The sequence below is a fragment of the Anticarsia gemmatalis genome, chromosome 21, assembly GCF_050436995.1.
Source record: "Anticarsia gemmatalis isolate Benzon Research Colony breed Stoneville strain chromosome 21, ilAntGemm2 primary, whole genome shotgun sequence".
Classification (NCBI taxonomy): Eukaryota; Metazoa; Arthropoda; class Insecta; order Lepidoptera; family Erebidae; genus Anticarsia; species Anticarsia gemmatalis.
The window spans coordinates 6448844-6474546 of NC_134765.1; the positions used below are offsets into that span (position 1 = coordinate 6448844).

The window sequence follows — 25703 nt, forward strand, 5'->3', positions numbered from 1 at the left end:
TAATTTGTTATACTTTTATTCTTGTGTAATTCTTTATAATTTGTGTAGAAAAATGTGCAAATATAATGTGAAATACAAACTGAATTTACATAAGCAAATACCGTTATACAATAATACTAAACGGAATTAAAATTTAATTAATTCCCACAAACACGATGAACATAATATGTAACAGTATAAACAATATGTTTTTGGCTTTCGTCATAGGACTTTCCAGGACTGTTCATTTTTCTAATAAAATAACATTAATTCACTATCAATGTATATAAACTGCAAGTAACACTGTTTACAATTTTGTTAAAGCTTTGAGATCTGTTAAATATTTTTATGATAGAAAATAATACTCAAATGCAACTGGTGTCGTTATATACTTAAGTCGGTGGAATGATAAAATATAATGTATTCGAGTGTTAGTAATAAATTATAATTATAACATATAAACAGTCTTATAAAGTCAAAAATAAAATACTATCTAAACTTTAGAGCAACTTATATTATTGTACAAAAATGTTACTAATATTTAGTTAATAATGTTATACTTTTTAAAAATGTTAATTCATTAAAAAATAGGACGCACTTGAATAAAGACGAAAAATATAAGGCTAACGTTTACCATTTACAAAAATTTAGTTTTGTCGGTGTTGCCAGCACAACGAAATAGAACACTCGTTTCACGGTGACTGATATATTATTGTGTTAACAACATCAACAAGTCTTTTGATCTCAAAATCTACACATTAAACTACCACATTCGTTTATTCTCCTAACGCTAATCAATGAACACAGGAACTTGGACGTGCAAATCCAAAAATGCAAGCCAGGTAAGTATCATAATGTATATATTTAATAATTTATTTGGCAACCTTAGTGACCACTCGTGCGTCGTGATTACGCAGCGCATTACATTGTGATCATCATTTTACCAACACATATATTTTCTGAAATATGACTCCGTACTATTTAATTGATTGTTACAAATACTAGATCAGGTGACACCGAATACCTCACTGAGGTATTTACACATATACGAGGATAACAATATAATACCGATATAAACAAAAATACTCACTACGGGATGTGGAATAGCCTCGGGGTTGCGGGGATATAACCACTAACCGACCGCTAATACTTATTAATACGTAATTACACAACGAATATAAAATTACTTTGAGCTGCCATCGATACACAACAGGCACTGAACCCGGACACGTGCACACACAACTATACAACATAACGAAAACTGCGTTGACCTGCATTGAAACTATTTAACCTAAAACAGTCTTAAATATATACTATCTTAAAAATAAAAGGTACATTTTATAAAAATAATGTGCGGACTGTGTGCATGTATGCAATGACACATATTACTCCAATAATAACTAAATTATATACAATAATTGTTAACAAAAACATTTGATCCATTGCGAGTCTTATAAACTTAACATTTTACTTTAATAGTTACCTATAATCAAATTATAATAATAAGGAAGATGTGATTTGAATGTCAACGTTAGAAAACTAAATGAATTTCTCATAAGACATTTCAGAATAAACTAGCACCTATATTAATTTTTATTAAGATCCAAATCGTACATATTTACAGAAATGTTACAAAACAACCATTTATTCAAAAATTCGACAACTGTATAATGTCATTTTGTACTATTCAATAATAGACAACATGTAATTGCAATATGAATGTGACTGTATCCATACACTATCTAATGCGTACTCAATTGTTTTTTGTTCGTTATGTAAGAAAAACTTTTATAAAGATAGTTCAGTCTTTTAATCCGGCTCAAATTTGGCTGACACCTGCATTCAATTTTTAGTATAAAAGAGCCAAATGTTTGTGTAAATTTTGGCATGATTTGGGAATTGAAGCATTAGATACTATTGGTGAATAATATAAGATGAAATTAAGAGTAACTGAGGTAGAAAGAAATGCACAGTGAAAAATAATATAATGCAACTTGTGATAATCATATCAGTTTCTATACGAGTTATAGAAACTTAAACAAAATTTTAAATGTTATAATAGAAATTAAACTTACTTTAACATTTATTTACAGGAATGTTTAGTCGTATTAATGTGACAATGGCGACACACTGCCTTAAATCAGAGTTAATTCCGAATGGGGTTACATGTTCGCCACCTCCCAAGACAAGATTGAATTCCTTATCAGAATCAATCTTTAAAGTTTAATAAGACATATTATAGGTACATTTCTCATGGCACAGACAAGATTGCTTATGTTCATCTCAACCACATTTATGTAACAAAAGGAAAGTGTGTGGTGCATATGAACGTAATTTTAAAATATATATTTGACTAATAAATAATTTGAATATTATATTTTAAACTTTGTAATCTATAAAATAGAGAGCACAATAATTTTGGATTATCAATCAATTCAGTCAATAATTTTACTATAAACAGTTTCTTAACACCATTCAGAGACCAAAATCTAAAAACAGATATCCTAAGCTTACAACACCGGCTATAAAAATGTACAAACGAACTCCTGCCATATCCCACGAAACTACATTCTATCACATATAATAATATTTTAGTAAATCGGCACAACACCCACATAGACAAAATTCACGAATAAATTTACGTGACAAAACTGTATCGACTCGACTACTAGAGCCTCTGAACACTTCGCTACCTCTACCTCGAGTTTTGTATATCATCACTTAAGATACATAAAAACAATTATATCGAATCCTCGGTAACTCTCTCTCGTTAATGTGTATGCTACGTGCTCGCTGCACGATGGAGAAAGAGCTAATCATGATTCAGGAGCCTGAGGCCGATGCCATCATTCTGTACGGTGCGGTACTCGTAGAGACTACTATATAGTAATGATAGACCATCATGTAGAATACACTGAAGAAATAAACATCATACAATCAGAAAGATATCGAAATATGGTCGAACACTTACACAAAGCTCTATATTATACACGGGAGACATCGAACGGTCTATTTTTAAATTCGTATATACTGCAGTAATAATTTATTCACAAACGGACGAACTACATTTCGCTTCCATATTGTATCGATTCTATGAGAAAAACGCTTTCACTACCACTAAACAGGCGAACAAAAGTTACAATTACATCGGAGTATAGTCTAGTCAAAATAAAAATCTTATGAAGCGAATAAAACATGAAAATGAAGTTTACGAAAGCTATACGGGGTGAAAAAAAATGGGCCATCGATGAAAACTATCTCTAGTTTTCTTCCTTAGCCCATATTTTTCGTCACCTGTATAGCGTTATAAAACTATCGTTACCAAAACATTACACACTAATTAAGCTTGCGTCCTCGTTATAAAGTCGACATTTTAGTACGAGCGTCACGCGGACACAATTAGGAAACGACACGTAGACGTTAACGATCCGAGTTCGACGCACATGAACAGGGGAGCGTGAAGAGTCCTCTCGCCGGGTGCGGTTCAGCCGTCGCAGTGCGGGCAGGCGGGCGGGCAGGCGGGGGGCGGGGAGGGCAGTCAGGCGGTCACTTGACGAGGCTGGAGAGCGAGCGCGACCTCAGCGTCGGGGTGCGAGAGCGCGCGGCACGCGGCGCCGCCGCCGCACACGCGCGCGCGCCGGGACCGACGCCGCGAACTGCGACGCTCGCCACCTGCGCACACTAAACCTCACTGTCTGCGCGACCGCGACCACGCGCTACTCGCAGATGTACCACGAGCCGACTATATCTGCGTCCCTCTCCATGTACAGTGCGATTTATTTAATTCGATCGGAATTGCTACGGTGGGTGCGTAGAGGTCCGCTGATATTTTCGACGAGTGTCGTGTAATTCGAAGCCGATTAGTGAGATGACTACTAGACGGCGATTCAAAGAAGATGCGCTTTGTTTCGATGCGACGGTTGAAGCGTCTAAATAGTTGTCGGTATGCAAACGTATCACTCGTTTGAATCGACGTCTACTAGTCCTAATGAACAAAATTTAATAATACACGCGTGTACATCTGCGATATTATCACTAAAAAAAACAAATTCAAATTTCATCTTTGACCCTCAGAAGTGATTGTGACAGCACTTTTATTTATTAAAAAAATAAATCAAACATCGAGTTATTCAAACAGATAAAATTCGAAAAGGCGTTTTAGAAAGCAAAGACTAATATCTTAACAGACACATATATTATATTGGCTAATTAATTTATAAAAAAAGATATATGTTTCTTTAATTTTTAAATAGACGTTGCTTTCTCGAATTTGTGGAAGCTGTGACAAGTCGATATAATTATCTTGCCATCATATATTAACAACATATAAAAAAACATTACTGCATTCCACTGCATGGTATAACAGCATTAGCCATGATGTGACAATTGATATCGTCCACAGATGAAAATGCAATGATATAATATATTTTAATGGATTGTGACTGATTTCCAAGCAATAGTGCTTACGTCACAACATCGAGCATGCTCGCCGTACAAACGGTACGTTTCCGCAGCCGATTCCAACACATGCTGTAAGGCATTCTCGACGAATATATTATGTGTGCTGGCAAAGCTGCGTCATCAATCTTAAGTAAAATAACCCTTATAATCTCTACCCTTTTAAATACGTAAATTATTTATCATACATTAAATAGCATATTATAAAAAAATAGAAATAAAATAATTCGTATAATACAAGATTTCGTTTCAAATCTCTAAATCTAAACAATAACGTTTAAATCAAAGCCACGTCTACATAGATCTATAATTAAAAATAATTACACAGTATATTTAGAAAAATATGTGCAGTATCGTATGTACAGAAGAGGAGAGAGGAGAAAAACAACACAAGCGCACAGATCATGCGTGACGTGCGACATACGACGACACACAGTGCGATGACACATGCGATGGTTTCAAGCGAAAGCGAGCCCGCACTAAGCGTCCGTGCCGCCCTGTGTCGAGCGCCGGGTTAGTCCTCCGCACCGAAGCGAACGAACACGGGAGCACAGTACCGGGGCGCGAGATTCAGAACAAAAACTCTAGGCAGGCGACAAGCACGTAGAGAGCCGTGCTCTCGCGGGCCTCGGCGGCGCAGGGCGCGGGCGGCGAGCAGGCCGCGCGCCGCGGGGTCGCGGGCGTACCGGGGCGCGAGCGCGCGGCGTCCAGCGACGCGGCCGGCTGCAGGAACCACTCCGAGCGCGTGCGCATGCGCGCGCGCTGTCGCTCGTGCACCTGCGACCACCCACGCTTACATGGCGCCCCCCCCGCGCCGCCCACTCCACCGCCCCCACTGACCCCCGGGACCCCAGTGCCCTGGCGGCCGGTGGCTTCTCGCGCATTGGGCGGCCGATGTGAGTACGCGATCGAAAGAACCGAAGCTTCATATACCGAGTGGGAGCACAGAATGATAACCGTATTAAGGTTACCGAATATATAGACGTACCGATACGTTTAATGAATGAATGAATAATCTGGATTTTTTCGGTCGCTCAGTGCACAGGAAGCTTCGAACGCCGCGACTCGATTTTAGTATTAGTTTCGTCTCGGGCTCGTTTACTTACTACTTCGGGGGCAGTGGGTCGTGGACGAGCGGGGGGTGCACGTATACGCGAGTCTTTTCGGCGATTCGAGATCGTTTAGACGACCGTAGGCGTCGAGATGATGAGTACAGTACCCAACCCGATTGCGAGGTTGTTACTTATTAGAACGACGGTTAATCACTACCATGAAACGAGGGGTTAATCGTTTAATAGATTAGTTACACTATTTACTCTCTACCGTTAGTCAACAAAAAGACGATTATCTCACCTACTAGGTATACCACAAAGGACCATAACCATCGGAATGATTAATAAAAAACATTGTTATTACAATTCCATGAAAGTAATCAGTCATGTTACAATAAAACACGTATACCATAACATCTACAGAGTATAACACCGATTAACTTCACTGACTAGAAAATGACACAGATAGTTTTATAAATATAAAGTAGTACTGTATATTATTTTCGGGTGTACATCGCACCATCGAGTGCCGCTAGAAGCTTCAGTGAAGTGTGTGGGCGCGTCAAACAGCTTGTGCGTGGCCACACCTCTGTTTAAGCACAATAGTGTCCAACATTCGCTTGTATTATATATTTCACACCGTGTATATTGTCCAGTAAATGTATAATCATAAGAGGAAATATCTAGTACTAACAGATCAGCCACAAGTTGTCCTAAGTTATCTTAAAGGGAAACAGACATCACTCATGCAGTTGGTAAGAGAACGTGGACCACTGGCGCGGTTCTGTACATTTTACTGAAAACATATTAAACGTGTGCATCATTCAACACAATTCTGATTAAATTGGGCACATGAAGTGTTATAAAATCGATATCGCACCTCCGCAACCTTAAAAGTCTGATAGCAGTCAGGTTTAATTCAATTACACGAACTGGATTCTAGTTATATGAAACCAAAGTTGCCGAGGTGCACAATGAATTACATATTAGTGTATGTGAGTAGATCATTAAATATTATTTGACGTCTAAATGGTTGTTTGTAATGTTTGGCGAGAGGTCCACGTCACAAGAGACAGTACAGGGAGACAGAGTTGCTTAGAATCTACAGGTGGATACTGAGAAAACTCTCTTCACCATCACTTATAAAATAAATCCTTCAGTGCGCGCTAGAATTGAAACAGTTTTTTTATACATTCATCCTTTACTCAGATATTAAGCGTTCTGTGATATCCACACGACTGTATGACCTCATCGAAGTAGTATAGAAAATATTGAATATTAGTTATTGAGAAATGGACAAGCTTGACTTTGTTGAACTTAGAATATCATTCAAATAGATAACGATCAGTTAAAATTAAAAAGTAATTATATTGAATTTAAAATTAGATGGAAATGTATCCTGTTCTTATATAAATAAAAAAATGGACATCAAGAACGCTGAAACATTTTCAGAAATCATTCTACATAACTGGTCAAATGGAATGTGACGGTAAAAGTAACAAGTATTTTATAACTACGAAAAAAAACCAGTTACGTAATATGATTTCTGATCAACAAATAACAAAGGTATAAGTAAAACTTGAGACAGTTAATATATGACAATACAGTAAGGGACAAAGTAATTGTATCTTTATCCCGTACAACATAAAGGTTGGTATCGTACCTGGGGTAGGTAGGAGAGGCTCTTGGTGCTCTCGGCGTACTTGTTGATAGCTCGGAGTTCTTCTAGAGTCATGTGTGGGCTGGAGTTGCTGCGCGATGACTGAGATGACGAGCTTACGGACACCTGGAATTTACACAAGTATTTGAACAACTAGCTATATCCAGTAGCCCCCCTTCTTGTTGCTTAATTTTAGCCAATGGGGAACAATTTTTTAAAAATAAAAAAATGTTTAGTTTTAACTCGACTATATGAACGCAGCTCTTTTAATAGTCTAATTACCATTATACTACTTGGTCTTAAAACTTGGTTTTAATATGTAATGATTTTAAAAGAAAAAGTAACCATCATAAAGATCACATTACTAAGAAAGCTACATTATATGTTTGTGTAACACTTAATAAAACCTTGACATCTTAAGATTTTCCACACATAAAAAGAAAGAAAAACTACAAACCTTTTCATAATTCGCCATTTTCTTAATAACAAGTTAGACGCCTATACGAACGGCTAATAGTGAAAAGACTGTGATATTCCGTTATCGCGACTTCAAAGCTACTGGCCTTATTTTTTATATCGCATTGTTATCAAAAGATTGCAAGCAACAAAATGCAGTGTACTTGAATACGACCATGATCACTCATGTATGTCAGGTTCAGTTTATTAACTAATATTTATCTAGATCTCGCTTTTGTTTATAAACTAGTTCATTAACTAGCCAATCTAGTTACTTAAATGTTTTTTTTTTAATTAAAGGTATGTATGTTTTATTAAACCTATTATTTGTTATTAGGACTCAAACCTACAACACTTTTATACAGGGACGTTACCGCGATACAGCTTAACCACGGTAAGTTCAATCTGTGTTGAAACATCACGCAATTATTTAATCTCAGGATGATTTCTTGTTTGCAAGAATCCTTGCGTAGTACGTATTGGAAAATGCTACATGTTTATTGAATGTTGTTTGAATACGGTAGATGATTACCAGTCAAATCAACTTCTCTTTAAGAAATGTCAAAAATACATTTTAGTATAGGAATACAAAATAGTGACGTCACAGTTTCGTATTATCGTTGGCATCAAATGAGTGCCTAATAAAATGTTTCAGTCTGTAGTAATTACAATTTCAATACCATTTACCAGCAAAATTACATAGCCTGGGCATTTTATATGAATGCCCAGCTACAAGTTTTAGATTTTTCGTTAACCCAGTCAACTATCCAATCAAATAAAGGTGTCGTACTTTGAAGACGCTCTCCTCGAGTGAGATGGAGAGTCGCGTGCATGAGTCGAGCAGGCTGTGCTCGGGGATGATGCCCAGCACGCCGCCCGCCGCGCCCGCGCCCCCGCCGCCCGCCAGCGCCGGCATCGACTGGCACTCCTCCGACTTGGTTAGACCTATACCACAACAATACATTACATTAAACCTCTCACTGGTCGTGTTGGTTATCCGTCCCACCGGAATAAAGAGTGTACTATTTTGTGCACACACTTGGACACTTTAAATCAAGTATTGCATCTTTGGCCAGTTTCAGGGAAACTGATCGTTGTAGCCGGATACTAGGCTACGGCTAGGACAATATTATCACTGATGTTATACCCGAGTGTGAACGTAAAGTGTACAGAATGCACACTATGCACAGGTCACGGGCTGATTTCAGCCCGTGACTCTTTCTTCTCTTTTTCACTCACTGATAGTTATAAACTCGATAAAGTAACAAAACTTTGGTTACTCTGCGTTCATTAGGGAAGGCAGTTTGAGTAGAATCACTCTTTTCAAATTAATATTTTCTGTTGACAAAAATACAAATTGATTCTGAGAGTGGGGATCACGCTAATGATGATTATTTGCAAAAAAACTCTTGGTTACAATCTTTTAAAAGATAAAAAATTTAAACTTTTGTATGTGCCGCTAAAATCAAAATATTTTAAGTGATAATAGTGTCCAAAATTCTAATATGCTTTCGTGTAAGATTTTATTTTAATTTACTTTTCTAACGATGAAAGTTGCGATTTGCAATTACCGCTTTGAACACATTCATTAATCCTACGGAAAATACCCACTTGTATAAGAAAACAAGAATAAAAACTACCAAACGTATTGTACGCCATAAAACATTTTGTCCCAACACTAAAAATAACTTAAAAGGTAATTTATATTTAAAAAACCAAAATACTGGATACATTTTAAAAGGTGAGTTAACCTAAATGATACTTGTCAAAGTTATGGATTAGAGAGTTTAATGAACATTCCGGCCCTGTTAGTATTCCCAGATACGTGACGTAGATGGATATCTTTGCACTGAACTAACATTAGTGTGAACTACACAATCCTAACTACCAACTGTGTGCTACCAGAACCCATGTTTTAAAAAACAATACATTGTATGAAGTATGGTATTACAATAAGTGAATGTTATTTGAACTCATTCATGGTTGACTCACCAAAAGTATTAAAATATTTGCTAAATTTTGTAACTTGACTAGTTTTAATAACTTAAACGATTTTCATTTGGACGACCTGCGAAAAATGTTATTGTTTACTAGGAAGTATTTTTTATACTATATACTACTGTATAATCGAACCACTAAGTAGAAAGCCCGGTACGCAAGGTGCGCGGGTGGAGAAGATATATCAAAATTTTGAACACACTGATCGTTGCCTCCTTGTTATAGTCCAGACACATCGAGCATGTCCAGGCTTTCTACTAAGTTATCGGACTATACCAGGTTATAATACCAAGCGGAAATATATGTGACTATACTTACCATAGACAAAGCAAATAATTTAAATAACCATTAAAAATATTTTTTTTCCTACTTTACGAAATTTTGTCACAAATATTCTCGCCTGGTTCATTAATGTACTTAGTAATAGTGCAATTAACAACATAACATACCTTCTAGGTTGAATTTATTTCCCCAGCGGTCGCATTCGCATTGCAGCCATGTCTTTTCCGCCTCCAATGACAACTGCCCTGTAAATATATACACGCTGTATCAATGCCACAAGGATAAATGATAACACATTACTTTAAATATCTTTGGACAACTAACACGGTCATCTGATTGCGAAATAAACAGAGTTTGTACACCAGACAACTGACAAACATACTTATACATATATACTTAAATATAGATAAATTTATATAAAAAATTTTGTCCTGGCATAGGTACGAATTTCATGATTTCAATGCCGGTTAAAATGCGAGCCCAAGTTAACCACTGTGCTAAACGTGCAGTGAAACTTGCATATTATTACTTGTATGACAAATATAATCCTAATTATCACTTAGATAGTATTGAATCAACAAAGGATTAAATACACAACAATTCCTTTCATCGCACCATTTGGTATCTTTATGATGTACTAATCTAGATAACAGGACAGTTTGCTCTGTGTAGTAAAAATACTTCCTTGCTTATAAATAAACCGCTTAATATTTAATTCAATACATCCCTATTTGTTTTAGAGATGCGTCTCTCTCTTTCTTCTGGATGAAATTTTGTATAAAGATAAAATGAGACCAGAGAAAGGCATAGGATACTCGGAATCAGAAACCATTTAACTATAAACTAAGGAGACTTATTGACTACGTCACTATCGTTAAAGTAATATACCGTGCTTTAGCTACCATATTTTGTTCTTAATCTTATAGGCCGTACATATCTTAATATCAAACAACAATCCCAAAGTCAAATTAATTAATAGTTAGCAGAGCATCCGTCTTGATCTGTCTAAAATTGATTCGCTTTGCCACAGCGAGGGTACACCAATAAAGATAGCGAACAATGTATGTTGTGACTCAACCTTCTCATAACACGATACTCGCGTTTCCTTGTTTTGTAAAACATTCAAGCAATGATTTTCTCATGTAACTTATGCAAACATTTGTAATTTTAAATAGTTATCTGAGCATCTCAATTTCATGATTAAAATGCATAATATGTTATTTAAGGACGGTAATTTGAATACAATGTACTTAGGTATTAATCTCGGAGTTTTCCATTAATTTAAAGTAATGGATGTATGAAACTTGGTTCATTTGTGTGTATGTGGTAACATCTAAAGTTAAAACTCACATTTTAAAAGCTATTTATACTTATTAGATAGCCCTTATTAAAATAATTGAAAATCTTTTCAATTAATTGTCAGATAGAAACTAGAACATTGCGATAAGAAAAGTTGCTCTACTTTATTACATTGTAACGTTTTTATAATACACAATAGAATTTCTATTGTGATTGACACGTGCATGTGCAATAATTCACTTACTAAGGAAATCTAAAAGACAATATATCAAGCAATGGGTAGGCAGTAAATTAAGGCGTATATTTCAACGATTAACAACGAAGGTTTCTGATGTAAAACGTCAATATTTCACGCAGTTCACGTCAAATGATGGATGCTCCAATTCCGACATTTGTTCTGCGTGGGAACCAACTGACAATAACCGATGCGATTTAAAACTCTTTAAAGCTGTTTTTCTACAAAAGACGTATAGTAGCGACGAGGTGTAAAATAAAAATATCCACCAATAGGATTAGCAGTGCAAGGCTATGTATGAAAATGGAGTAATCCTATTGGGGGAATTATTCCTCGCGCAACTTCGCGCTATCTCGCATATCTCTGGTAGAAATGCAACCAACTATTGCTTTATACGTCAAGTAGATGCTTATAGAAGTCTGGTTTAAAAATGTTTGTTCTAAGCGTTACTCGAAACCGTATTACGAAGCTTCTATCTCCCTGAATATTCATTCCCTATGGTAGTAGAGATAGTTTTCTCAATACTCTTCCCCCCAATTTGCCCAATCTCTATCTTCGCCCTTCTGAATACCACGTGCCTTTATTAATGGTCTTAAGGCAAAAAAAAAACTAGCAACCCTTAAACTACTTACTAGCATAAGCCTCCTGATCGCGATGATGTCGCGGCGGTGGTGGATCCCTGAAGGAACATATCCATTCATCCTTCACCCGCAGTATACGGCCAGTGACCCTCGCGTAGTACTCATAGTTGTCTCGGCCGAACAGGTCGCCGGCGCTGAACTGCTCGATCAGCTGACGCATTATACGCGTCGCCACCTATCAAAGAAATTGCAGGTTCAGTACATGATGTTAGAAAGAGATGGTGGTATGTTTCTTACCTTCGTCCTAAAGTCCCTATATTATAAAATGTGATACTAACAGTCCATGCAGAAGCTAAGCTGATATTCTATATTTTAATGTCTCTATAAAGATAATAATGCAAATGGTATCTATAAAACTACTCATTACGATGATAAAAGCCCTGAAATGTCACTCAAAAGGTGGAATCCATAGGTTGAAAATTGCTTTGATGCCTATGAACTTATAAAATCACTTTATATTTAATTACCAGTTGCAAAATGGAGGTAATTAAAAAATACCAATGTAAATAAACGTAATATATTAACATAGTGGCAACAATATTTCATTTTCACATAACCAGCCCGGATGTGATGATGAAAGCCGTTGTGCATAAGCTATTATTTACAACATTAGTAACTAATGGCCGACGTTATAGCACGCAGTACAAAAACTAGTGATGCAACTTAGCAATGAAAAAGTTGGTAATACAAGGTGAAGAGTTGTTTATCGTAATATAGTCCCGTGATACAGACTAATGAGTATATCCCGTAGCATAAACACGGTTAGTTATAAGGGTAGAGGAAGACCTATGTAAGTAGATAAGTATGGATTTTGTCAAGATAACCCAGGTAGCTGCTGAAGAAATGCTGAGCCATTCGGCTGAAGGTAGGTATTGCAAAAAAGCAGAACACTGGTTCGATCCCAGTAAACCAGGATAATGCAAATGATGATTAGATACTCATGATTACGTTATATATTTCTTGAAAATAAGACGGAAAGTAAGAAAATAGGTGTATTAAGTAAAATTTGTATTCTAACAATTTTACTTGGACCTGATGGGATTGGAGCAGATCTCGAGAGTAATGCGTTAATTATGTATATCATAATCAAACGTTTGGTACATGAGTCAACGACACAGGAAGTGAGTAACAAGACTCCATGAATCAAGCTTATCAGTGAAGGGGTCGAAAAAATAAATAGGTGATGCTAGCGGCTGACTGATAAGGAACAACGGTAGCATTCTGTGAAGAATACAATGTGGGTACACTTTAAAGAGGTGTAACGAAATACGTTGACTGGTATTTGCCGACACTAATAAAAGTGATGATTATAGACCCATGTGCTCAAAGCATGAGAATATTTAAATACCAAGATTTTTCGTGATTTCCATTTCCATTGGCAAAGAGCAAAAAAATACGCAATTCAAATGGCGTCTAGAAAGCAAAATGGATAATACATTTCTGCTTGGAAACAGAAAAAAATGTTGTTAGAAATCTCTACCCATCTGGACCTTACAATTAAATAATTTATCTATAATTATTTGACCTTATATTTTGAAATGCACTACGTATTTGTTTTAATATATTAGCAAACAGCACTCAACTTGTAACCATAGAACTGCAAAAAATACTAGTCCAGGAGGGAACAAAAAATAAACAATAAATAAAGGTAAGCAACTACAGTGGTCAGTACAAATGACATAAGTGTTGGAAAGTGAGGTGCATCGTTGTATAATAATGATACTCACGCAAACTTCAGCCTTTTGCCGCATGTTATAAACAGTTTTAGTGAAACACAGTACAAGCTATGTACAACGCTCTTGTACATTTACACATTTAGTGCGATCAGCTGATGTGGTCACATGCTTTCATGTCATATGAATTCAATATGCATTGATAAAGAAATCAATAACTATATTGGCCTAAATTAAAAATAAAACCAGACACAAATTATATAACAATTACCTACGACATCCAAACAATTATTCTTCTCTAAAATTGTAGCGCAATATTGAGCAGTCTTATATCTGTGTACTGAAGAAGCACGATTATATCCAAAAAATAAACTATATCCTATAATCCCACGCAATATACAAAAATCTGATATAAGACAGATAAAGAGGTGGACTTCACCGTGTTGTCATTCGACAAGAGCTAAATGAGACACATCTCATTGAAGGAATGCAGACCACTCCACTTATTACTTCAACCCCTATAGATACGTCAGTCATGTGACGTCATTTGACACAGTCTATTGTAATGAATCAAGTATTTTCTTTCAATATCACGGCTCTTATATCGTGTAGGAGGTAAAGAATAACACCCACGTTTTGCCGTTGATATTGTCAATGCTGTATAATAGGGGCAAGTATATTACTGAATAGTTAGCTAACTTTATGCTGCTTTTGAAAACATTCTTACAGAAATTGGAGAAGTCAAATTGACACCTAGTCCGTCCAGTACTTAAAATCTAAAACGGATAGACACAGACTGACACAGTCAGAAGTGAAGAATAAAAAGCTCATAATGTACTGACATATGTAACTGCACCAAAGAGGTTCGTAAGTTCAAGATAATTGAAATGTAACTTTAGTATCAGATAAGAACTCTATTAGAGTCCCACTCGACATTGCTGATAAAAAACTGTTTATTGACTTATGAATTACGATATCAAGATTATTTTCTACGTGCGTTTCCTATTGTTATGTTTTCATTGATACAATGTCGTTTCAGTAACTAATAGATGTTTCAATAAATCAACTCGCATGAAAGCAAAGGACTAACAATCGCGAAAGAAAATTTCCCCTTTTTAAGAGGAAAACAAAATAAACTGATTTTAGCTTGTCGTTTCTTACCTTTTCTTCCCTTTCTGTTTAATTGAACAGTTATTAGGTTCCTGTAGAATTAATACGCTGTCGCTTTTTGCTCGACTTGGCATGACTACCTACAAGAGTCTGAACCACTTTTCCAGAGCATTGCCTCGAGTCAATCCTGCGCTAACATTCTGAACAAAAAACGACCGGTTCCACCCAGTCGTGCCATAACAAAGCTAACATAACACACAACACATGTCCACATCAGGTGATTACACCGAAACTCGATATGTTTAATCGTCGATAATGGTGCAACAACTATCGTTAGTGCGCAACAACATAGTATCACTTTACAAAGCGCAGTCCTACCCCATTCATACATTTAACTGTCGTTTAATGTTCAAACATGGTAACATCAACCATAACACTGTCATAAATACATCAATAAATAAATAATAATTATTGTTTTCATTCAATTTATATTAATGACAATTTCTTATTGTTCTGAATATTTATTTCATTAGTCACACAAATTGACATACATTTGATGAGTGATGACAAATACCGGCGAATAGTTAATAGAATAATATAGTAGTCAATCACTTACACAGCGTGAGTCATCATAACATGGAAGTACAGTACATTTACTTCAATAGAAAACCATGGAAACGATTCAAACAAACGATACCGACAAATCAATATTCTCATTAGTAATTTAACATTACCGTAGACCCACGTATTACGGGACATTAGGAGTAGAGTCCATAAGATCTATTTCATCTTCGTATAAATTGTGTTACAGTGCAGTCAATATAGTCATAGTTGGGAGGATAAAATTAGGTCTGCCTTTAAACGCAGGACAAAGGAACGTTTACTGTTTATGAAACTCGTAAAGGCAAGAGTACTTCTTTATAAGAAGATTGCACATAGTAATCGGATCAACGATCTACTATTTCTATACGCGCGTCGCTGACGCACACAGTCACTCTTGCATCTTCTTAAAAGACATGACAATAAGCTTATAAAAGAATGAATCACCGTTTCATCAGTGAAAGATTACAACGTGTAAAACCTGTACTTATTTTTGCAACAGGTTTTATCGAACACATTTCTGTTTATTTTGCAGTTTTGCTGAAACTAGCAGCAAAACAGTTGAAAGTACCCGCCGCAGAAATTAATTGAATTCTCGCGACGAAAAAGTTCGCGCGCTGCACTAACGAGTAAAACCCGTCTCTCCTCAATTATCACGTAGCACATACATAATACGCATACATATAATACGGCCCATTAAATCATATACATTTGTATCGTGACATATGGACAAATAATGAGTGAACCGACCTTGAATCTCTGAACGTCCTCCATTGTAGCCGTTTTGCCGTCGGACACGCAAGAGTGGAAAAATGATGGGGCGACCGACACGCCCAGGGCTTCGGATGTCATACCTGTACCTAAAAACAAAATGAAAATCCATGCTATTACAAAATCTTTTTCAACTGTTTATTTCATGAAGAGCTATGAGAATGTAGTCATTTTTGTAAATCAAAATAACAATAAAGTGCCAGTGTTTTGTTAAAACCAGTGATTGTTGGTTTCATACCATTATTCTATCAGTTGATTTAAATACTTAATTCTTTGTCTAATCAACCATCAACTAACCATTGTTTTATATAGTCGCAAAAACTAAACGAATCACAAAGTTGACAAGAAAATGCGGAAAACAAAACACTTTTTTGTCATCTCTGGTTGAAAGACATTAGAGTTGTTCAACTCGGCTGTTTATCTAATTGTCGGATACTAAAAAAACTGTTTGAGTAGCAAATTGCTATAATTAATACTTCAGAGAACAAATTAGTCGGTTTTTCAGTGAAATAGTAAGAGTATGAACTAATCGGTATTGCAGTGTTCCACGCAATGGGGTGACTGTCGTAGAGGTTCTTGGAATTGAAAACGCGATAAAAACGTCTCAACGTAATCGACACGAGACGAGCTGGTAATAATTAATGATTCTTAGAAACATGCGTATTGCTTGTTTTAGGTAGTTTTTCTACCTATCCCACGCTAATATTTTCTATTTGTGATTTATAAAGCGGTTTATTGAAATAAACTTGCGAATATCAGCTAAATCGATACTGTCAATATAACTAAAATTAATTCGTACTCTACGCTACAATTTACACTTTGTAGTTTAATCCCATGTAGAACCAAGTTTTAAGTAAGTTTCCCAGAATAATATTTAGATTCCATATAGAATTTTTAAATTTTCCCTGCACAAATCAAACTCATTAAGTGGTTACACTAAAGATAGAGGGAGAGATTATGGCCATAGCAATTAAGCCGTCATTAGTCAAGCAAAATGTCCGTTAGGCTTACAAGTGAATTAATTTTGAACGATTGCGGCCTACATACTTAAAAGTCAAGAGGTCATATCACAGCTGTCCCTCAAGACTTGTTCAGTTCTTTACTTTCATGTGGTCAGTGGACAACCTTGGGATATAAAGATTCAAGTCTGAAATAACTGAACTATTGTTACTGGATTACAAATAAGATTATTGAGGAAATCAATCAATAAATATAAAACACTTCCGTTACTAAGTGACTGACTGACGGTTGGACAATGCATAGCCGAAACTACTGAGCGTAGAAAGTTAAAATTTGGTAACAAGATTCCTCAGGAAGTGTAGAGGAGCACTAAGAGAGGATTTAGGGAAATTCCCTTCTAAAAGGGGTTAATTCCACGCGGACAAATCTGCGGGTTGAAAGTTAGTCGACGTACAAACATAGGTGCCCAACATGTTGCTGTTTCGCATGTATTAAGTAGTCTTTTAAAAAGATCATTATTAATCGCATTACCATGAAACAATTTAATATATTCGACATAGATTAGCATAATATTCTACATATCAGTCCCTAGCAGTGACAATGACGTGCAGACAGACGCACATCGCATTATACACGAAGTTCTAAGGCCCGATATAGAACCTAAGAGTACCGCATGTGGCTAACAATTGCATGTGACACTTTTGTCGGCGGCCGGCACATTGCCGAAGAAAACTGTATGGACACACGCAGGCATAATAAGTGATGATTTGTGCTATTACGAAACATTCGTGTCTACTTATTTGTATGAATATTGAAACTGTGTAGTCCGTTCATAGACTCCTTGGCTAGGCTTCGTCAGTCTAAGCGAAATGAAAGATTTTATCAGGATATTATCCAATCTATTTTGTCTAATAGCAATCCACATAAAAATATCGGGTAATACCTCAACTCAGAATGAATGCATTCATGGAAATAAAGGCGTGATGATAAGTAATATAATCTTTTGTACTTATAAATAGAAACTTAATCATCGCTTTGCATAAGTAACAAGGTTTTGGATTCGACCTCAACAAATACCTCACAATTAATCGATAAATCGAAATCAATTTTACGCGAATTAGCTTTGTTTACAGAACATTCAAGATTTTTTAATCTCAGTTTATAAATACAATCAATCTTTTGAAGGCATCTAAACATGTTTAGTTTGCACACTGAGGGGAACAGTGACATTTCCTGTGGAATCGCGACTTTTCGCAGAAACTAGAACGTCTTGGTGTGACCCAAATAATTTAATATAAATATAATAGATCAAAAAGGTTACGAGTAGAGCAACTAAACCGAAGACGTCATCACAAAGTAGGCCAACAAATAATCCAGCGAGACGCTCTAAAGAAAGATTAAATAATCGCACAATGAATGTAAAGCGGTTGCATCACGTGCGCCCACGCATGTTCGCGTGTAATTGGCATAATTACTACTAATTATTTTCGTTCGACCGACGCCGAATACCTGCTATGTTCGTGTACACTAAAATCATATTTACTCAAAATTATCTAAAACATTCAAAGTTCATTACATAAGTACCCAGTGAAACCCAATTTACTGTCACGAAAATTTCAAACAAAAATGTATATGGCTGAAATAGTTTCAAGCATGCAAGTTTTAAAATTCCGCAGTTGTTAACCTTGGAGCGATGCCTTTGACTCATCAATATCATATAACTTACCACCAGCTTGTTTTAATTGAACTCTATGGTGACTTCAAAAAACCGGCGATGTTTTTACAGAAAGGTCAGTGGGGTGACATTTGCAAGATGTCCATACACCCTCGAGTTGAAATATTTTTTAAAAGCAGACGAAATAAAAATGTAAAAAAAAATTAAAAAGTAGATAATAAGACAAGCATACACTGAACTTTACAGAGTAACGGTAACGACTACCTAAGAAGCAAAGTACAAATAGCTAAATCTCTTTCCACGGTATTTATTTTAGTCCAAATAGTTAATTAGCATGATTCAGAAGCGACAATGGAGCAATACTAAGAATTTTCCTGCAATCCAGTCGTCAACGCCACTGTAATGTTGATCACTTATCTAGTGGCCTATTGTCTGCCATAACCAGTACATAATTACTTACACACATGTGCTTACACTCACACCAACCATTTTACATCAAGTGACAAAGTTATGAGCAGAATAAACTACAATATTACTGATTCGTAGACTCCTATCATAGTGTAAATATTATTTAGGAATGTAGGAATGCTTTTATATCAACTGAATGTAAAAATATTCTGAAATATTGAGTGTTAATGCATTTGTAATGTCACCTTCAATCACCTTTTTCGAATCAACTTGTAAAGATAATATCCTTTTTTAGTTTTACCGGTTATTTACCAAAAAATACGTACGACAGTTATGATACTTAGTTAGTTCATCGGATTAGTTAAATGTCCTCGACAGCCGATGCAGACATTAAGTGAAACTTCGTCACAAAGCCTGACTGTAAGCCGACTCTGTCGACAACAATTTCGAATGACGAGAAAGGATTAACGGTCGTTCGTAGGCGAAATAATGTTCCGCGAATTTGAGAGGTTGCAGCCTTGATCTTGTCGAGTTTTAGGTAACATTAACAGGTAGGATTGCTTCATTAGACTAAAAATGTCTTAAGAAGTATTATTTTGATGATTTTATTATGAAAAGTTAGATACATCATTTTATTAAAACTTCTTAGTAGTGATAGCATATTTGATGATGTTCCTCATCGATATGATGGTGTACATTTTTATTTGCAAATTGGTAGTAAAGCAAACATACAATGGAAAGTTAACGTACCTGCTTTATCAGCATTGGATGCCATCACCCGAAACGTGCCGAACAGGAGCACCAACAATCTCTGCGTGCACACCGGCAACGATAGAAGTAGTCTGTGAACAACAAACATCATTACCAACACTGTAATGTATAATTTCACTAACATCCCTCAAGTTTAAAAGGCCTTGTACTCATATTAACCGGCCAGTTAGGGGGTAGCTGCTCTGACCCATATAGTAAAGAGACGTTTTAAATCTATTTTGCGTTAAACAGTGCTGGTGTGATTAGTGGTTCGGAACATGCCTAGCAGTCTTAAAGTTCACATAAATATGGACTAAAAGCCGTCAAGGAAATAAGTTAATAAAATCCTGGCTATATTCATGTCGATGTAACCAAAAGAACAAGCTCCGAATGTCGTTACCATTCGAATTGAAAACCGCAAATAAAAAGATGCAAGCTTGTTCTTCAAGTCGATTAAAAGAAACAAGTTATCGTTTTATACTCTATCAAGAATCAAGAATAATAGCCATGTTTTGAGGATCGTGATATTCAATTCGCGCAACTCATGTTCAAAAATTAATATAAATTCACTCTCATATTCGTCTCGATAATACTATACCGAGAAATACGAATCGAGAAAACTCATTAAAACACATAAAGTTTTCCGTGTTGTGATGGCATAATCAAAACTGACCTAAATATAAAAGGAAAATTAAAAACGAACAAGAGGTCAATGCTCTTAACGATAATTCACGGCAAAACCACATATAAAATTGCCGCCACGAATGTTTCACCTCATTCAAATTTTATCAATAAATTAGGACAACGGCTAATCATGTTTGTTATAGATCGAATGTGAAAAATAGATGAAAGCACGAAAATATATTTAACTTTCGCTAAAGATACCCCTTTTCTTGAATGAAACCAGAATTTCTGTGAATCATTTGCAATCTTTATAGTCAATCACATAGTAAGCTATCAAATAACAAAGTAGCTAGATACATTTCAGAAAATTTGAGGCAATATAAGTTAACGTTTTTCTTTAACTTCGGTTCAATATCTGATAGTCGGATTAGGATGCTGATTGTAAACATTTGAATATACAGCGGCACCTTAAACCAGCAAAAGATTAATATCAACGGATCGATCGACAACGGCCGCTATTGTATCTTGTATGGCGAGCGACGAGCTAACGCATGAATAACGATTACACTAATACGTTCAATGTGAAGCTGCCATTATACAATGTGTTGGGCTTCGTATGTAACGACGTTGTTCTACTATTGAAACGGACACTTGCACTGCACGGCGTATGTGTGTCATTACAATATTAGCGACAATGTTTACACATCTTAAAGCCTTAAAAAACGCAGCAAAACAAATACAGTGGGAAAGCCGATTTGGCGATTTGACAATTGAATGCCGTATTTTGGTTTACTTTTCTCCTGTTGATGTGTAATCCAGGAATTCCTTTAAAACCAATAATCTGTAGGCTGTTTTGCGAAGTGTCTGCTTAGTATCAGAACTGTAAAATGTCACGAACAAAACATCATTATGTTTTAACATATTCATACTGCCGAAATCGTGTCACGCTTATATTCCCATATGGGATAAGAGGCACTTAATGGATGATTGGGCACAGTACTTCACACTCGGTGCGCCCAGGTTGTGCCGAGAATATCACAAGTACAGCTACCTATCACCATTTTTGGATGTCAGGACGTTCGAGCTTATTATGAACCTGTTTTACGATGCTATCTTTTAATAAGTCTATACATAAATACAATATTGAAACGCGATTTTCGAAAAGGTTCCTACCGAGACTATCTGTCCGTTCATCTACCAATACAACTGTACTTTCACTGTAAAACAGGCTTCGGGCGCAACAACCTACTTTTTAAGGCGACAACATACGAATCCCCTGGGAAAGTTTAATTTATATTTCCAGTACACGATTGTAGTTGTGAGATATCAAAGCGCGAACATTAAACAACATGGAACTTAAAACATCACGCTTCAATGAAATTCCCATAGTCACGGAGTTCAATGGTACAAAAATAAATTTACAAAAAGTTGGAAAATAAGAATAGCGGCCATGACTTCAGTGATTAATTTCGTCTCGGTCAAAATGAACTTTTATTTAAATGAGAATAGCAAAAACATAGGTTAAAACCGGACTTCTCAGCCTCATAACCAGACAATTTTTTACTTGGTCCTTGGAACAATTCGTATTCAGCACTGTTAATGTATTGAGCACTTTTACATGCCTTTCGGGCTTAACTTCGCGTTTAAGCTAGATAAGTCAATAGACGTCAAATTCAATGGTATTATTATGATCTTGTCTTTAAGACAAAGAAATATACAGGGTATTTTCTGTTCTGTTATCACTAGAAGGTGTACAAAGTAGGTGTGCAATTTGTTTACCGCGCTTGTATCAGACCATAGCAACCGAAGCGCACCGTTACTAAGCGTATGCGCATCAAAATTCAGGTCGGGTGTTCTATAAACAACCATTGTTCCTATCCATAATACAGACGTATTGTGAGTCCAATACCCGCTACAGTTCACCACAAAACGGTAAATAATGACAAAATACGTGCATGCATAATATGTTATAATCATAAATCAATTTTCAGGTTGACAAATTAGTCTACAAATAAACAGTTACGGATCTTCACCAGGTAAGCAAGTGCTGTCTGTTCCCTGGTGTTTATAACTTTACGTATCCCAAACAGTTCATTGACAACTGTTGGTGATCGAAAGGATTGTTTTATTTGGACAAGAAAATTAATGAAGAAAATATTGCATTGGATTTTAATTTTGTCGCTGCCTCTTACTTTTCCATAGTTAGAATCGTATCGAGAAAATTGCAAGTTGTGCTTCAACGAAAAGAGTATGCTGACCTATGACGGGTTTAAACATTAGCTGTAGTATTTCCATGCTTTTAACGACACCTGTAAATAACGAGGTAGTGTATTTACAGACGCAAAGACACTAAACATTCAGTACCTGGTTAATAAACGGTAATAAAACAAACGCTTATCGTCCTAGGTAATCGTAAAAGTCAACAGAGGAAAACAGGCCATTTAATAATGTTGTATGCGGTGAGCTAACAATACAATACAATTGTGCTCTACTGCACGAAGATTCATACTATTCATAGTCATTTTCTACTTATACAATTTCCATATGTGATCATAAGACTTATTACGAATGGCCTTAAGATATTATCATACTTAGAAGGTAGATTTGCTCAGCGAATACAATGCAAAAAGCATTCTACGCCCGAATGTAAATGAAATCGTGTGAACTTTTTTCGCAATTACACGAGTACAGTAGCGTTTCCGACACACTAACTAAATTCAAACAAAACTTTGTGTGAAATTTATCGTGATTTTTAATAACTCTTGGACTCGACAACAATTTTAATATTCTTCTTTTATTAAGCACTGGGAAATATAGGAAATATAGATCAGGGTTCGTCTGATTCGTCGGAGGGCAAATGCAGCCGAAAGTAAAAATCTTTTAGTTCAACACCTGCAGCCAAAGGTTCATAACCCTACATTAACATGTGAAGGTAACCACACATTTGCGTTTTCTTTGTACAGTGACTCACTATTGAGGTGTATAATGTGGTTGCAAATACATGTAAATTTTTCTGTTTAGCGTTTATATTATCGCACCGGCTCGATTCTACGACACACGCCTGTTAAGTAGAATGCATAAACAATTGTTTATTGTTCAAGGAAACTTGTTAATTAATTGTATCATTGATAATGTGTGAAAATGAGAACAAAATTTACATTTAATTTTACTTTTTGTTTGTTTTTCAAGTGTGTATGAAGCAATTTTTATTACGAAACTAGGTGGATGACTAAGAAAATGATAGTCATTGTAGCAAATAAAGTAAGGTCGTTATAGACAGAAAAGCTTATCCGGTGTTTAATGAACACCTTCAACATTGTGTATGTAGATCATGAAAATAAATTTTTTTAAGAAAAACAATGTTTTCGTTATTAGTTGTTGTGATGAAACTGACCTGCGTATTTCATCTACTTGCTGCTCTTCAGGGAGTTCAACTGCAGCAAACAGATGCATTTCACCATCTCGCCCAAACACTCCTCCCGGGATTTTTCTACAATATAAACAATTTCAACTTTGTTGCTTGGCCATAGTTCATGATTAAGGTCTTTAAAGGTAGTATTCAGCTATGCACGGTCATTTTATCTCACAAGATTTTGCAAAGAAAAAATCATTTTAATTCCCGACCTAGCACAAGAGCTCAACATTCTTATCTGAAGCTTCGACCATGCGAGCTTGGGCTTCTTTTTTTTTTAAATAGAACAAAGGATGTTAGATCATTCCATCCCTGGTGATAAGTCAAGTTTTACGATATTTGAATAATGTTGATGTATGAATGAATGATACGAAAAAATGAAAGTTGTTTACACAAAAATATTTGCTATTTTACAATTAAAGATAATCATCAAGGAGACCTTCACATATGACAGTGATATTTTATCTTTGATGACATACCAAACTTTACTCGATCTTATCAGATAATAAAAACAAAATGTAGTAAGTACATCAAAACTTGAAATGAGATTATTTGTTTGTAAACAATAATACACTTTCTTGTCACTGGCCACATATTATTAAAAAAATGGAATATAGCTGTATACTTGTATGATAATAATTATTAAATTAAATTTGGAATTTGTGGTGTTCATATTTCATGAATCTTACCTGAGGAATTTCTTGAGCACACTGGCAATAGTATAGACTGAGTAATTATCCACATTGACCAGCCGGCCAGTCTGAAGAAAATGTATAAGTTTTTTCATGGCCCCTTGGTGGCCTGGCGCGCGGAACACGTCCCGACGTAATGGAGCCTCTTTGTTCAACTTCAGGATCAGCACCTGTATACCACCATAACTTTGTAACAACACATACACGGATTCGCGGTTTCTCTACATTTAAACAGAAACTCGTGAATTTATAGCGAAGAACTGAACACTAAAATAATAAATACTTATGCCTTATACTTTTATGTTTGTTTTAATAAAAAGCCGCACTTAGAAATTTGATAGAAATTGATAAAATTCTCTGGGGCGTTGTCAAGGAACCTATTGTAAAATCAAACCGCGTCGATACTAACAAGCAGTGGTCCGGGAATATCGTCCTTGCAAACTTCATGCAGTGGAACACCAAACTTCACTTTTTCCAGCCTCCTCGGGTACGGCAGGGAGTTGGGATGCCCGCAAGACGTAACCACATTGCTCAATGTAGCAGCTCGCCGATGCATCCTTCTAGCCCAGTTACTCATTTTGCCTGTTTATGGGACGTACGGGTTTAAGCAGGACTCTCAGACAATTATAATGGGCACGCTCATTTTTTTATAGTTGTGTTTTGAACCATATATGTGTAAATTAAATAAATTTGAAATATTGAGAATTATTTCGGTAAAATTCGCGTTTCCCGTTCGTTCGTTTGTCTGCCGTCGCGCAGTGCACGCACAAAACACACAGATGATAAATATTTCAGGGGTCTAATGACAGTTTATAACGATTGGAACAGATAATTTATGGATTGTTCGTGGAGGATTTGTAGAGAGCTCAGATATAACCTACCTACTTTCCAAGAGTAAATATTAAATTTGTTCTTCACTAGCCATAAATACTTATTAGATTTAAAAGACTCGCTTTAAAATAACTCCT

At 36.0% G+C, this 25703-nt stretch overlaps 1 protein-coding gene across 5 annotated transcripts; it reads right to left on the minus strand.

Moving 5' to 3' along the window:
* On the minus strand, nt 1-25533 carry RhoGAP71E (Rho GTPase activating protein at 71E). 5 transcript variants are annotated; one of them, XM_076128193.1, is made up of 12 exons: nt 25145-25533; nt 24733-24905; nt 24026-24121; nt 20008-20099; nt 16194-16303; nt 13788-13799; nt 12052-12235; nt 10053-10130; nt 8396-8550; nt 7153-7275; nt 4995-5214; nt 3511-3651 (listed from the first exon to the last, which is right to left on the minus strand). In XM_076128193.1, exons 1-11 carry the CDS (start codon nt 25310-25312, stop codon nt 5008-5010), a joined length of 1398 nt encoding a protein of 465 aa, XP_075984308.1. In that variant the 5' UTR covers nt 25313-25533; the 3' UTR covers nt 3511-3651; nt 4995-5007. The 5 variants fall into 5 exon arrangements, with proteins under 5 accessions (XP_075984311.1, XP_075984310.1, XP_075984308.1 ...); XM_076128196.1 differs by lacking the exon at nt 4995-5214 and having other exon boundaries at nt 1-3651; nt 25145-25532; XM_076128195.1 differs by lacking the exon at nt 4995-5214 and having other exon boundaries at nt 1-3660; nt 25145-25532.
* Nucleotides 25534-25703: the final 170 nt, after the last annotated feature.

Coding starts and splice junctions, on each gene's coding strand:
- RhoGAP71E (XM_076128193.1), bottom strand. CDS start 25,312: ATGAGTAACTGGGCTAGAAGGATGCATCGGCGAGCTGCTACATTGAGC. Junction 8,551..10,052: donor AAATAAATTCAACCTAGAAG/GTATGTTATGTT, acceptor GTTGTGGTATAG/GTCTAACCAAGTCGGAGGAG. Junction 7,276..8,395: donor TCGAGGAGAGCGTCTTCAAA/GTACGACACCTT, acceptor TGTAAATTCCAG/GTGTCCGTAAGCTCGTCATC.